The 11,670-nt window shown below is 37.0% G+C and overlaps 2 protein-coding genes across 2 annotated transcripts; both read left to right on the plus strand.

Annotated features, from left to right (window-relative positions):
* Nucleotides 1–1,805: 1,805 nt before the first annotated feature.
* LOC112723017 (uncharacterized) lies at nt 1,806–3,673 on the plus strand. The gene is made up of 4 exons (XM_025774236.3): nt 1,806–2,178; nt 2,300–2,401; nt 2,509–2,635; nt 3,134–3,673. The coding sequence occupies exons 1-4, from the start codon at nt 1,972–1,974 to the stop codon at nt 3,352–3,354; spliced, it is 657 nt and encodes a 218-aa protein (XP_025630021.1). The 5' UTR covers nt 1,806–1,971; the 3' UTR covers nt 3,355–3,673.
* A 300-nt stretch (nt 3,674–3,973) lies between these two features.
* LOC112723016 (pyruvate, phosphate dikinase, chloroplastic) lies at nt 3,974–9,187 on the plus strand. The gene is made up of 18 exons (XM_025774235.3): nt 3,974–4,226; nt 4,327–4,560; nt 4,639–4,776; nt 4,909–5,071; nt 5,153–5,388; nt 5,499–5,627; nt 5,784–5,963; nt 6,244–6,381; nt 6,486–6,650; nt 6,762–6,923; nt 7,030–7,119; nt 7,277–7,593; nt 7,690–7,819; nt 8,041–8,169; nt 8,372–8,509; nt 8,595–8,672; nt 8,769–8,860; nt 8,941–9,187. The coding sequence occupies exons 1-18, from the start codon at nt 4,152–4,154 to the stop codon at nt 8,993–8,995; spliced, it is 2,649 nt and encodes an 882-aa protein (XP_025630020.1). The 5' UTR covers nt 3,974–4,151; the 3' UTR covers nt 8,996–9,187.
* Nucleotides 9,188–11,670: the final 2,483 nt, after the last annotated feature.

Here is an 11,670-nt window from a genome sequence, read left to right on the forward strand (position 1 = left end):
ACACCTATAAAGCTCGACATCACACGTCACACCTCGGCCATAACTCAGCAATATACGTTACAAATACGGCCTTCATGAGTAATAACTCGGCAAAACTGACATTATGGACCAAAACCGCCTAGTAAAAGGCGACATAATGTCCAGATACGTTATCAATCCTCGCCAAGACAGACGTTGAGGAAAAACCGTTACTGATAAAGAATCGATCATATAAAAGCAAGGTAAAAGTATCTTTTTCATATACTTCTTACTTGAATCTCATACTGACTTAAGTATTGGAGTGCCTTTGCAGGTACACTCCCCCTTCTCTTCCTCTTCATTGTCCGCGCTTCCGTAAGTTGAAAGGAAAAGCTCGGAACTGACGAGCTAGCAGTGCAGCCTCCCGAGGAGATAGCTCAGCTGACGTTCCATACGAGGAGCTGACCTATTCTACAGGCAAGAACAGTATGCAAAATTTTATTGTGAAAATTAACAATGGAAAGGTAAAGACAACTGCTCATAAGTACAAGCTTAGCTTCTATACAAAGACAGAGGTGAAAATCCTTCTCATCGAGAATTTTGCTTTTAATCCATTTAAATTTTTCCCTTTTGCTGAACTTGAGGCAAATGCTCCAATGGATAGAAATATGTTGTTTGATACGTTATATCGACATACTTCTTATTTTATTAAGATACGATCTTAAATTTTATTACAGGTTTAGATTTAAATGGCCTTATTGTGACATGCAAACTACATAGGAGAGATTGTTGGAAAGGAAGAGGCTATGGAATGATTATACGCACGGATGAAGAAAACTAGCGTATTACACTACAGATGGAAGACCTAGAATAATATTTACTATTTTCTCTCTCCTTTCATCTGTACGTTTTGTTTTTGTTTTGCAGTCATTTAATTTAGGTATATGTTAGATATTAAGTGTCCAAAAATATTATTAGAGTTGTATTATGCCTTTTATTTCAGAAAATACAAAATTAAATATATATTATTTGAAAAATTAGTGAATCAAATATTTTCACACCTCAAACGAGATGATAAGAAACATTTTATAATGATTGTTCAACTCTTTAAGTCGAATGTATATTTAAGTTCTGTGAATATTCAAAGCACTTATTATATCTCTAAATATAATTTTTCTCCAAATTTTTTTAAAGTTATTGATTTCAAAAGAAGGTGTGTCTCTAGAGTGTTCAAATTTCTGCTTTACTATGAGTTCATAAAACATAACTTAAAAATCATATTAAATTATATAAGCCTTTAGATTCTCTACAATTTTTAACTTAAAAACTCTAAATATCACTTTTTTTTTTCACTTGATATTTTTTTTTACCATGGTTTAAAATATGAAATCACAGTTTGCTTAATTGAAATTAAAAAAAAATTATTTTATTATAGAACATGTATAAGAATTTGTTTCATAATTAAACACAATTTTTAAATATTTATTAAGGTATTAAACTGGTGAATAACATAAAATCCATTCTATGTTTCAGTGAATAATATTTTTGTATGACAAAAAATTATATCAAGAAAAATATATAAAATCCCATAAATAATGTTAAGTAACTATTTTTTTCAATTAATATTATTTATTTTTTTAAATTATTTTATTTATCTTAAATTTTATACTCTAACCTTTAATCATAAATTTTAGATTCTAAATTCAAATACTAAAATTAATTAATATTAACTAATTAAAATATAATTCTCACTAATTTTTCAATTGTAATAGAATCTCCTTTCGAAATTTTTAATCTGTCATTTTGTTTTAAGAAAAAATAAAATAAACAAATACAATAAAATGATCGAAAACCTAATTTCAATTTTCATTTCAACCTTTGACCTTTGTTGTTGAATACTGGAAAACCCTCTCTTTCAAATTATTCCTCCCAAACCCAAAACCCCAAAGTAGAGAACATCCTACTACTAGTTTCGGGTGGTTCATTCTTTTGCGAGTGGCAATAATTCTGAGAATGGGATTTGAGAGCTACGTGGTGGTTCACAACATTGCCAAAAGGCACAACGTTGGCACGCTTGCTCGAAGCGCCACTGCCTTCGGTGTTTCGGAGCTCATCCTAGTCGGTCGCCGTGATTTCAACTCCTTCGGCAGCCATGGCTCCTCCGCCCACCTCCGCTTCCGCCACTTCCACTCCCTTCACGACGCTCGCCAGTTTCTCAAGGTCCCTCCTTGCTTTCTCTTTCTACCTCCCAAATCAGTTGCTCTTTCCTCATTTCTTTCTTTGTCCGAAAATCGTTTCTTTTTTATGAAAATGAATCGGGTTCTGTTATTACTTTTCACAGGAGAAAGACTTCGATATTTGTGGAGTGGAGATCACCGAGAATGCCATGCCCGTGAACCAGCATCCTTTCAAAAAAAGCACGGCTTTCCTACTCGGCAACGAGGTTTTTCCTTTGTTGTTGATTTAATTGGTTTTTAGAACTTCATTCCTTCATGGAGCATGAGAATCACATTAGAAATTTGTTTCATTCCTGTGAAAATTGCTGTGTAGGGTACAGGCCTTTCTGCTAAAGAATGTGAGATATGTGACTTCTTTGTATATATCCCACAATATGGAGGTGGCACTGCTTCTTTGAATGTTACTGTTGCTGCTTCAATTGTTCTGCATCATTTTGGAGGTACAAGCATATGTTAGTTACACTTGAATGTGGGAGTGTTAGGATGAAGCTTTCATGATTGGTCATATTTCATCCAAATCCCTAGAATTTTGCAGTAACTCACAGAATGTGTTTATATCTGATGTTTGATACTACTTATATCTGAAAGGAATATGCACATTTGAGTTTCTTTTTTGTAATATTTAAGTATACTTTTAGTGATGATGATGATTGAAAATTTGTATTTTTCGATTACCTTCGCTGTATGTGTTGCTCTTGCACAATCACTTTTTGTTTGTGTACATGTGTGGTTTCTATCCATTGATATACAATGAGAAACATTCCAGTGGATTAGCTTCTTGGAAGTGGGATTTATTATTGAATATAAATTAAAGCATCATTGTTCATTGGTGAAAATCGTGTTGACTGTTTCTTAAGATCTAACTGCTTCTGCGTAGATTATGTCCTTGATGTATTCATTAAACTTGACTGTTGTTTCTGAACTATTATTTTTGCCAGTCTGGGCAGGTTTTGGAGAGAGATCTCGTGATGGGAACAAATTTGTTGTGGCTGAGAGACCTGTAAAGCAGGTTCGACGAAATTTCTGCACTGAAACAGAAGATGATATCGTTGAAGAACGTAAAGCTAGAAGAGAAAATGCTGCCAATGGTTTCTTTGATGAGAACGAAAACAACAATTCATCTTCAAACATGCTTGATGCATTATTTGTTGATGGCTGACAAATTGGTAACAATGATCTTTCCTCTTTGGGATTTAGATGCTTCAGTTGTGGCAGAGCTGAACCGGCACCTTACTCGTGTGTGTGGATTCAAGGAACTGACTGTTCGCTGCTACCATTGAAAGGTAGCTTGATATTTGGGACTCTCAGAAAAACAGAAAAGCCATTAGCTGGGGAAGGTTTCTACGGCATTAGTTATACATTGTGTACTAATTTTATGGTGTGTCTGCTGTAACTTCCTCTGGTTACAGGGCAATACTTAACAGTAAAACCACTGTTTCACATTTTATTTAGAAATCATAAATGATTGTTTTGTCCTATTTTACCAAACAGTAATAAATAATCAAAATTGAGACCGGGGGCATGTTAGCAATTAGTATATCGGTATCCATACTGATCCAAAATCAGAAAAAAAAAATTGGTTATTTTTATGGAAAAAAACGGCCGGGGTCAAAGTTCAAACCCACTAGACAAGCCCCCTGGTTTAGCAGCTGCTGCGAATATATATATATTGGAAAAGGTACCATGCAAGATACTTATCCGTTGGAGTAATCACTAAATGAAGATAACTACGAGGCCTCTTGCTGTAATAAATAGGATAAGCTTCCCCATTGCAATTTGTTTTTGATGCATGAATCATTATGCATGCACCGCTTGACGCTTTGACAGCTCCATCTCTCATTATTATTATATGTATATATAAAGCCAACGTTAAGTTTATGTCTTGCACCTCAAACTATCAATTCAACGTTTTTATTATCAACCCCTTTAAACCGAAGCTGGAGTAAAAACTTGTCTATGGCGATGTCTAGACAGCGGGTATTCACTTTTGGCAAGGGCAGAAGTGAGGGAAACAAGGCCATGAAGGCCTTGGTAAGGCATTCTCTAATCTCTACATTTACATGTGTATGTATGTTATTAATGCATGCTTTTCATATCATGAGTGCTTCTGTTTTCTTCTGATTTGCAATAGTTGGGAGGAAAAGGGGCGAACCTGGCAGAAATGGCAAGCATTGGGTTATCAGTGCCTCCTGGACTGACCATATCAACAGAAGCTTGTCAAGAGTATCAGGACAACGGCAAGAAGCTACCTGATGGCCTCTGGGATGAGATTCTTGAAGGCCTTACTTTTGTGGAGTCAGAGATGGGAACCTCCCTTGGGAATCCTTCTAAGCCTCTCCTCCTCTCTGTGCGCTCTGGCGCCGCGGTATATATCATTCTTTTCTTCTTCTTTTCTCATGTGCTTAATAGAACATAACTAACTAGTTCCCCCCACCTTTACAAGATTTCCATGCCTGGAATGATGGACACAGTTCTCAATCTTGGACTCAATGATGAAGTCGTTACTGGCTTGGCTGCAAAAAGTGGAGAGCGCTTCGCTTATGATTCATACAGACGTTTCTTGGACATGTTTGGAGATGTTGTGAGTAGTGAAATTGAAATCTAAAATCTTATTGCATGCAATATTTTAGTTACATAGTATCATTCTCTAAAACTGGAATAAGTAGCATTGTGTTTTTTCATAACTTCTAACTATCTTTTGTGTTGTATTTAGGTAATGGGTATTCCACACTCATTGTTTGAAGAAAAGTTAAAGAATCTAAAAGGTAGAAAAGGTGTCAAACTTGACACTGATCTAATAGCATCTGATCTCAAGGATGTGGTTGAGCAATACAAGAATGTCTACCTCGAAGCCAAGGGAGAAAGTTTTCCTTCAGGTGCTGAATGCAGCGCCACCAACTTCTTGACAAGTATTCATGCCTTCATCCAACTGACATTTTTCAATTTACCAATTGCAGATCCAATGCAGCAGCTAGAATTAGCGATTAAAGCAGTTTTCAACTCTTGGGATAGTCCAAGGGCCATTAAGTACAGGAGTATTAATAAAATATATGGGCTAAAGGGAACCGCTGTGAACATTCAAAGCATGGTGTTTGGCAACATGGGCACTACTTCAGGAACTGGCGTCCTGTTCACGCGAAATCCAAGCACCGGCGAAAAGAAACTCTATGGGGAGTTTCTGATTAATGCTCAGGTTACATCTGATACCATATAATAACTTTCTAATACTACTTGTTTAGTGTTGATGTAATAGAGTAGAGCTGCTTTTTAAGCATCATCATTGTTTTATTATTATTGATGTAGGGAGAGGATGTAGTTTCCGGAATCAGGACACCCGAGGATTTGGAGATGATGAAAACTTGCATGCCGGAAGCTTACAAGGAACTTGAGGAGAACTGTGAAATATTGGAGAAGCAATACAAGGATATGATGGTTAAATTTCAATCTCATAGATTCTTATATATTCTTAATCCTGTGTAATATTTGTTTGTATACAGAAGCTGATGTTTGCTGCTCTGCATGCTATTCTGGCTTCAATTTGAATGGATTAAGACAAAGCTTCTGAAATTTCTTTAACCTGTAATGCAGGATATTGAGTTCACTGTTCAAGAAAATAGGTTGTGGATGTTGCAGTGCCGAAGTGGAAAACGTACTGGTAAAGGTGCCGTCAAAATAGCTGTTGATATGGTTAAGGAAGGACTTGTTGGTATTCGTTCTGCAATCAAGATGGTAGAGCCACGCCATCTTGATCAACTTCTTCACCCTCAGGTATATATTCTGTTGTAATTGCCAGTATCTCTATGACCAGTACCAGTGTGTCGTGTGCCAATAGATTCTTTTTGTCCCTTATTGCATCGAAAGAAAGTAGCAACTAGCCAACTAGTTTCAGCTTGAAAGGACTTGGAGGAATTAAACTAACTTGAAAAAATAGTATTAACTGACCAGTAATCAGAAGCACACACTCAGTTGTAAGATTTTGAAATAGTAATAAGTACGGCTTCACTAGACTATGCTTGGTGTTTTTGACTTGTTTTAATTGTTGGGTTAGTTTGAGGATCCATCTGCTTACAAGGACAAAGTGATTGCCACGGGCTTGCCTGCTTCCCCTGGAGCTGCAATAGGGCAGATTGTGTTCACTGCTGATGATGCAGAGGCATGGCATGCAGAAGGAAAGAGTGTCATATTGGTATGGCAATAATCCCCCTTGCTCTAGTTTTTTTGTGATTAGTAGATCATCCATTATTGCTAAATGAGTGATTATTAGCTGATCCAGTCTTGCATTGTTGAAAGGTGAGGACAGAGACAAGTGCAGAGGATGTTGGCGGTATGCATGCAGCTGCTGGGATCTTGACAGAGAGAGGTGGTATGACATCTCATGCTGCCGTTGTAGCCCGCGGATGGGGGAAGTGTTGTGTGGCTGGCTGCTCTGGTATACTTGTAAATGACACCGAAAAGGTGAACGGTTATTCATTTAGGTAGTACAAACGTGCTAAATGGCCATCTTGCTATTGGTAGTAATTCATATAAAAAATAACCAAGAGAGTATAATCTCAATCAATGAAGCAGGTGGTGGTAGTTGGGGATAAGGTGCTCCCGGAAGGAGAATGGATATCACTTAATGGGTCCACCGGTGAGGTGATACTAGGAAAGCAACCACTTTCTCCTCCAACTCTAAGTGATGATCTGGCAACCTTCATGTCTTGGGCTGATGAAACAAGGCATCTGAAGGTGAGTGTATGTCATGAGTCTTACCTACTTCATAGTTTGAGTTGAATTAAAGCTTCAAAATATTGTTTTCTGAACATTGTGAATTCATATTGCTGTTGTAAATCAGGTAATGGCAAATGTTGACACACCTGCAGATGCACTAACAGCTAGACAGAATGGTGCCCAAGGAATTGGACTGTGCAGGACCGAACACATGGTAAAAAAAATAAAAATTTCAACTCCTTGGTCATAATTAAATGAAAAGTGTGCTCTCAATATTCCTCAATATATATATATATATATATAGAGGAATAATGCATGCTCGATTGTTATGGCACTAAATATTTAAGAATTGTATGATTCTCTACTTTCAGTTTTTTGCCTCAGACGAGAGGATAAAGGCTGTGAGGTTGATGATAGTAGCCATTACACCAGAACAGAGGAAAGCCGCAATTGACCTGTTGCTACCTTATCAGAGATCAGATTTCGAGGGGATCTTCCGCGCAATGGACGGTCTCCCGGTGACAATCCGATTATTGGATCCTCCACTTCATGAGTTTATTCCCCAGGGTGAGTTGCATCACATTGTCAGGGAGCTAACTTCGGAGACAGGAATCAATGAAGAAGAAATCTTCTCTAGGATTGAAAAACTATCAGAAGTGAATCCCATGCTTGGTTGCCGAGGCTGCAGGTTTGCATCCCCCCCCCCCCTTCTCTTTCTCTCTCTCCTTAGTTTATGGATTGATTCACGGCATTCATATCTGACTATTGAATTTTCTGTCAACAGGCTAGGAATCTCATACCCGGAACTAACTGAGATGCAGGTTCGTGCAATCTTTGAGGCTGCAGTTTCAGTGAGTAACCATGGCATTAAAGTTCTGCCGGAAATAATGGTTCCACTTGTCGGTACACCTCAGGCATGATTCTTATTCAACCTCATTCCCTTGCTGCTTTCTTGCTTCACTTTTTGCTCTACATGTACCATTAATCATAAAAATTATGTTATAGCTTTACCATACATTCTTTGAGCCAAGGCTTCGTAGTCTTTTTAGTTTTTCCTAAACAGTATGTACCAAGTACAACTACATTAGCTTCTTGTTTTTATTATTTATAATCTTTCCTCTTTTATCCTTGGCAGGAGTTGAAGCACCAAGTGAGTTTAATAAGAAATGTTGCTGTGAAAGTGTTCTCTGAGAGGGGTTCCTCTCTAAGCTATAAAGTAGGAACCATGATCGAGGTCCCTAGAGCTACCCTGATTGCAGATGAGGTATAACTTAAATCCTCTCTTATTTATCAACTCAAAGAACCACATTTAGATTCTAGCTTTGCATATTACTAATTTTGAATATGATAAAGCCATAAAGAATGGCAATCAACTCCACCATTTTGCTTAGGCTGGAACAATTAAAGTGTCATTCTATTCCCTTTTGGTTTCTCACACTTCAGAATTTTATTATCTGTTTATGTAGATTGCAGAGGAAGCAGAATTCTTTTCATTTGGAACCAATGACCTTACCCAAATGACATTTGGGTACAGCAGAGATGATGTTGGCAAATTTCTTCCTATTTACCTGTCAACCGGCATTCTGCAGAATGATCCATTTGAGGTTAATTGAAAAACTTCACTTTGTTTCTTCATGGAACATGTATGAAGAATGCTTGCTGAATTTGAACTGTTGACAATATTATCAGGTACTTGACCAGAAGGGTGTTGGTCAACTCATCAAGATTTGCATAGAAAAGGGACGTGCTGCTAGACCAAACTTAGAGGTAGGAATAGAAGCACAACTAATACAAATAATTTGAACCAACCGAATCTTCATACACAATGATATAAAAGCATTTGTTCTATGCATGATATCTCAGGTTGGAATATGTGGAGAGCATGGTGGTGAACCATCCTCTGTTGCATTCTTTGCCAAAGTTGGTCTTGACTATGTTTCCTGTTCTCCCTATAGGTCAGATTTTCAGGCCCATTAAAATGAGTGATTTTGTTCTAACAACCACCAAACTGAGATTTGTTGACACTTTCTTGCAGGGTTCCAATTGCTAGCCTTGCAGCAGCTCAAGTTGCAGTGGAAGATGGGAATTGACTCTCTAACTCGCTCGGAATATTGTGGTCTATAATAAGTCCATTCATGTAAATCGGAAATGGATATGAAACAGAAACTTGGCCTACAAATATCTGTAGAGACATGTATGTATATCTAAGTCAAAATAAGAGAGATTCTGTAGAAGTTCTTGTACATGTTCCACACTCTTTTGCTAATAAAGTCTTCCATAAATGTGTATCTTTCTTTTAATTAATTGATGATGCTCTTTCTTGCAATATGAAAGATGAAATCAATGCCTATTGCGAGATGAAAAAAATCATATATGACAATGATTTAATAGATTATCTTTATCATATACATTAAAATACTTTTTATCCCTAATATTTTTGAATTTTTTAAAACTACCCTTACATTTTTAATTCAATTCAATTTTGTCGAAAAACGTTGAATAAGTTTTTATTTTACCCATTTTACCCTTTCTGTTGATTTTATGACGGTCGATTATTAAATCAATTATTTTACCAATTTTACCTCCCTATTTAATGTAATAGGTCTGCTACATATACAAGTTTTTTTGGCTTACAAGCTATACAAGTTGGTCCAAAAAAAAAAAAAAAAACCACGCGTACTACACTCTTTAGAATGTAGAATAAATGCATGCCGGCATGCACCTTACACAACGGTTGCGTTTTTCCAAAACACGCTCATTATGGCAGACTCTTCCTCTTCTTCCTCAATCAAAATGCAAACCGTCCAAGTTTCAAGCCACATTCGAAACAAATTATAATTCTGAAGAAACGTTTCAACTCCTTACGAAGAGTAGAAGAAATCAAGAACAAAAGATACAAATTTCCATCAAAAATCACCAGAAAAAACGAAAAAACATTATTCAAGGTAAGGTACTGTTTTACTGTTCTTCTAGGTTTTTCACATTTCTGTTTCTGATTTCGAAATTAAAGCACTATACCGTTAGTATTTCTCTCTCTGTTTCTTCTAGGTTCTTCTAGGTTTTACTGTTCTTCTTGTTCTAGATCTCATATTACTGTTCTGATGAAACTATTCTTCGTTTACACTATCTTACTTACTTCTAGTGAATGCTTTAACGTGTATTTTGATACATATTTTGTGCATGTTTACATGTTTTTTAAGTAGGTTTGTGCATGTTTACATGAAAGACTCTTCTTCTTCTAACTGATTTTTGGGTGTATATAGCCGATTGTTGGGTGTATATCTCGGTCTTGGCATGCAACTATTGTTTCTAGTGGCATTTTGAACTTAAATATATTTTTGGACTCATATAATGCCATATAATTCAAAAAATATAGAGGTGTATGGGACTGATATATATATTAGGACTGATATATATGGGACTGATAATTTTTAGTAGGATCTAGTTACTTTTAGGGATGTTTTTATTAGTTTTTATGATAAATTCACATTTTTGGACTTTACTATGAGTTTGTATATTTTTCTGTGATTTCAGGTATTTTCTGGCTGAAATTGAGGGACTTGAGCAAAAATCAGATTCAGAGGTTGAAGAAGGACTGCAGATGCTGTTGGATTCTGACCTCCCTGCACTCAAAGTGGATTTTCTGGAGCTACAAAACTCCAAATGGCGCGCTTTTAATTGCGTTGGAAAGTAGACATCCAGGGCTTTCCAGCAATATATAATAGTTCATACTTTGTCCGAGTTTAGATGACGCAAACTGGCGTTGAACGCCAGTTCCATGCTGCAGTCTGGCGTTCAGCGCCAGAAACAAGTTGCAAAGTGGAGTTCAACGCCAAAAACACGTTACAACTGGCGTTCAACTCCAAGAATGACCTCTCCATGTGAAAGCTTCAAGCTCAGCCCAAGCACACACCAAGTGGGCTCCGGAAGTGAATTTCTGCATCAATTACTTACTTCTGTAAACCCTAGTAGCTAGTCTAGTATAAATAGGACTTTTTACTATTGTATTTACATCTTGGGATTATCTTTGGATTATTATTAGTTTCATATTTGGATTATTATTAGTTTCATCTTTGAATTATCCTTTGATCACGTTTGGGGGTTGGCCATTCGGCCATGCCTGAACCTTCATCACTTATGTATTTTCAACGGTAGAGTTTCTGCACTCCATAGATTAAGGTGTGGAGCTCTGCTGTTCCTCATGAATTAATACAAAGTACTACTATTTTTCTATTCAATTCAACTTATTCCGCTTCTAAGATATCCATTCGCACCCAAGAACATGATGAATGTGATGATTATGTGACGCTCATCATCATTCTCACTTATGAACGCGTGCCTGACAAACACTTCCGTTCTTCATGTAAACAAGCTAGAATGAATATCTCTTGGATATCTAATACAGGGGACCGAGTCCGAGATATTAGAATCTTCGTGGTATAAGTTAGAACCCATGGATGACCATTCTTGAGATCCGGAAAGTCTAAACCTTGTCTGTGGTATTCCGAGTAGGATCTGGGAAGGGATAGCTGTGACGAGCTTCAAACTTGCGAGTGCTGGGCATAGTGACAGACGCAAAAGGATAGTAAATCCTATTCCAGTATGATCGAGAACCTCCAGATGATTAGCCGTGCCGTGACAGAGCATTTGGACCATTTTCACAGAGAGGATGGGATGTAGCCATTGACAACGGTGATGCCCTATATAAAGTTTGCCATGGAAAGGAGTAGGATTGATTGGATGAAGACAGCAGGAAAGCAGAGGT

This window comes from Arachis hypogaea, chromosome 11, assembly GCF_003086295.3.
Source record: "Arachis hypogaea cultivar Tifrunner chromosome 11, arahy.Tifrunner.gnm2.J5K5, whole genome shotgun sequence".
Taxonomy (NCBI): domain Eukaryota; kingdom Viridiplantae; phylum Streptophyta; class Magnoliopsida; order Fabales; family Fabaceae; genus Arachis; species Arachis hypogaea.

Bases quoted from the DNA above. Each gene is read 5' to 3' on its own strand.
- LOC112723016 (XM_025774235.3), top strand. From the start codon at position 4,152: ATGGCGATGTCTAGACAGCGGGTATTCACTTTTGGCAAGGGCAGAAGT. The intron at 6,924-7,029 runs GTGAGTGTATGT...GTTGTAAATCAG, and splicing joins ATGAAACAAGGCATCTGAAG to GTAATGGCAAATGTTGACAC. The intron at 7,820-8,040 runs GCATGATTCTTA...TATCCTTGGCAG, and splicing joins CACTTGTCGGTACACCTCAG to GAGTTGAAGCACCAAGTGAG.
- LOC112723017 (XM_025774236.3), top strand. From the start codon at position 1,972: ATGGGATTTGAGAGCTACGTGGTGGTTCACAACATTGCCAAAAGGCAC. The intron at 2,179-2,299 runs GTCCCTCCTTGC...TACTTTTCACAG, and splicing joins ACGCTCGCCAGTTTCTCAAG to GAGAAAGACTTCGATATTTG. The intron at 2,636-3,133 runs GTACAAGCATAT...TATTTTTGCCAG, and splicing joins TGTTCTGCATCATTTTGGAG to TCTGGGCAGGTTTTGGAGAG.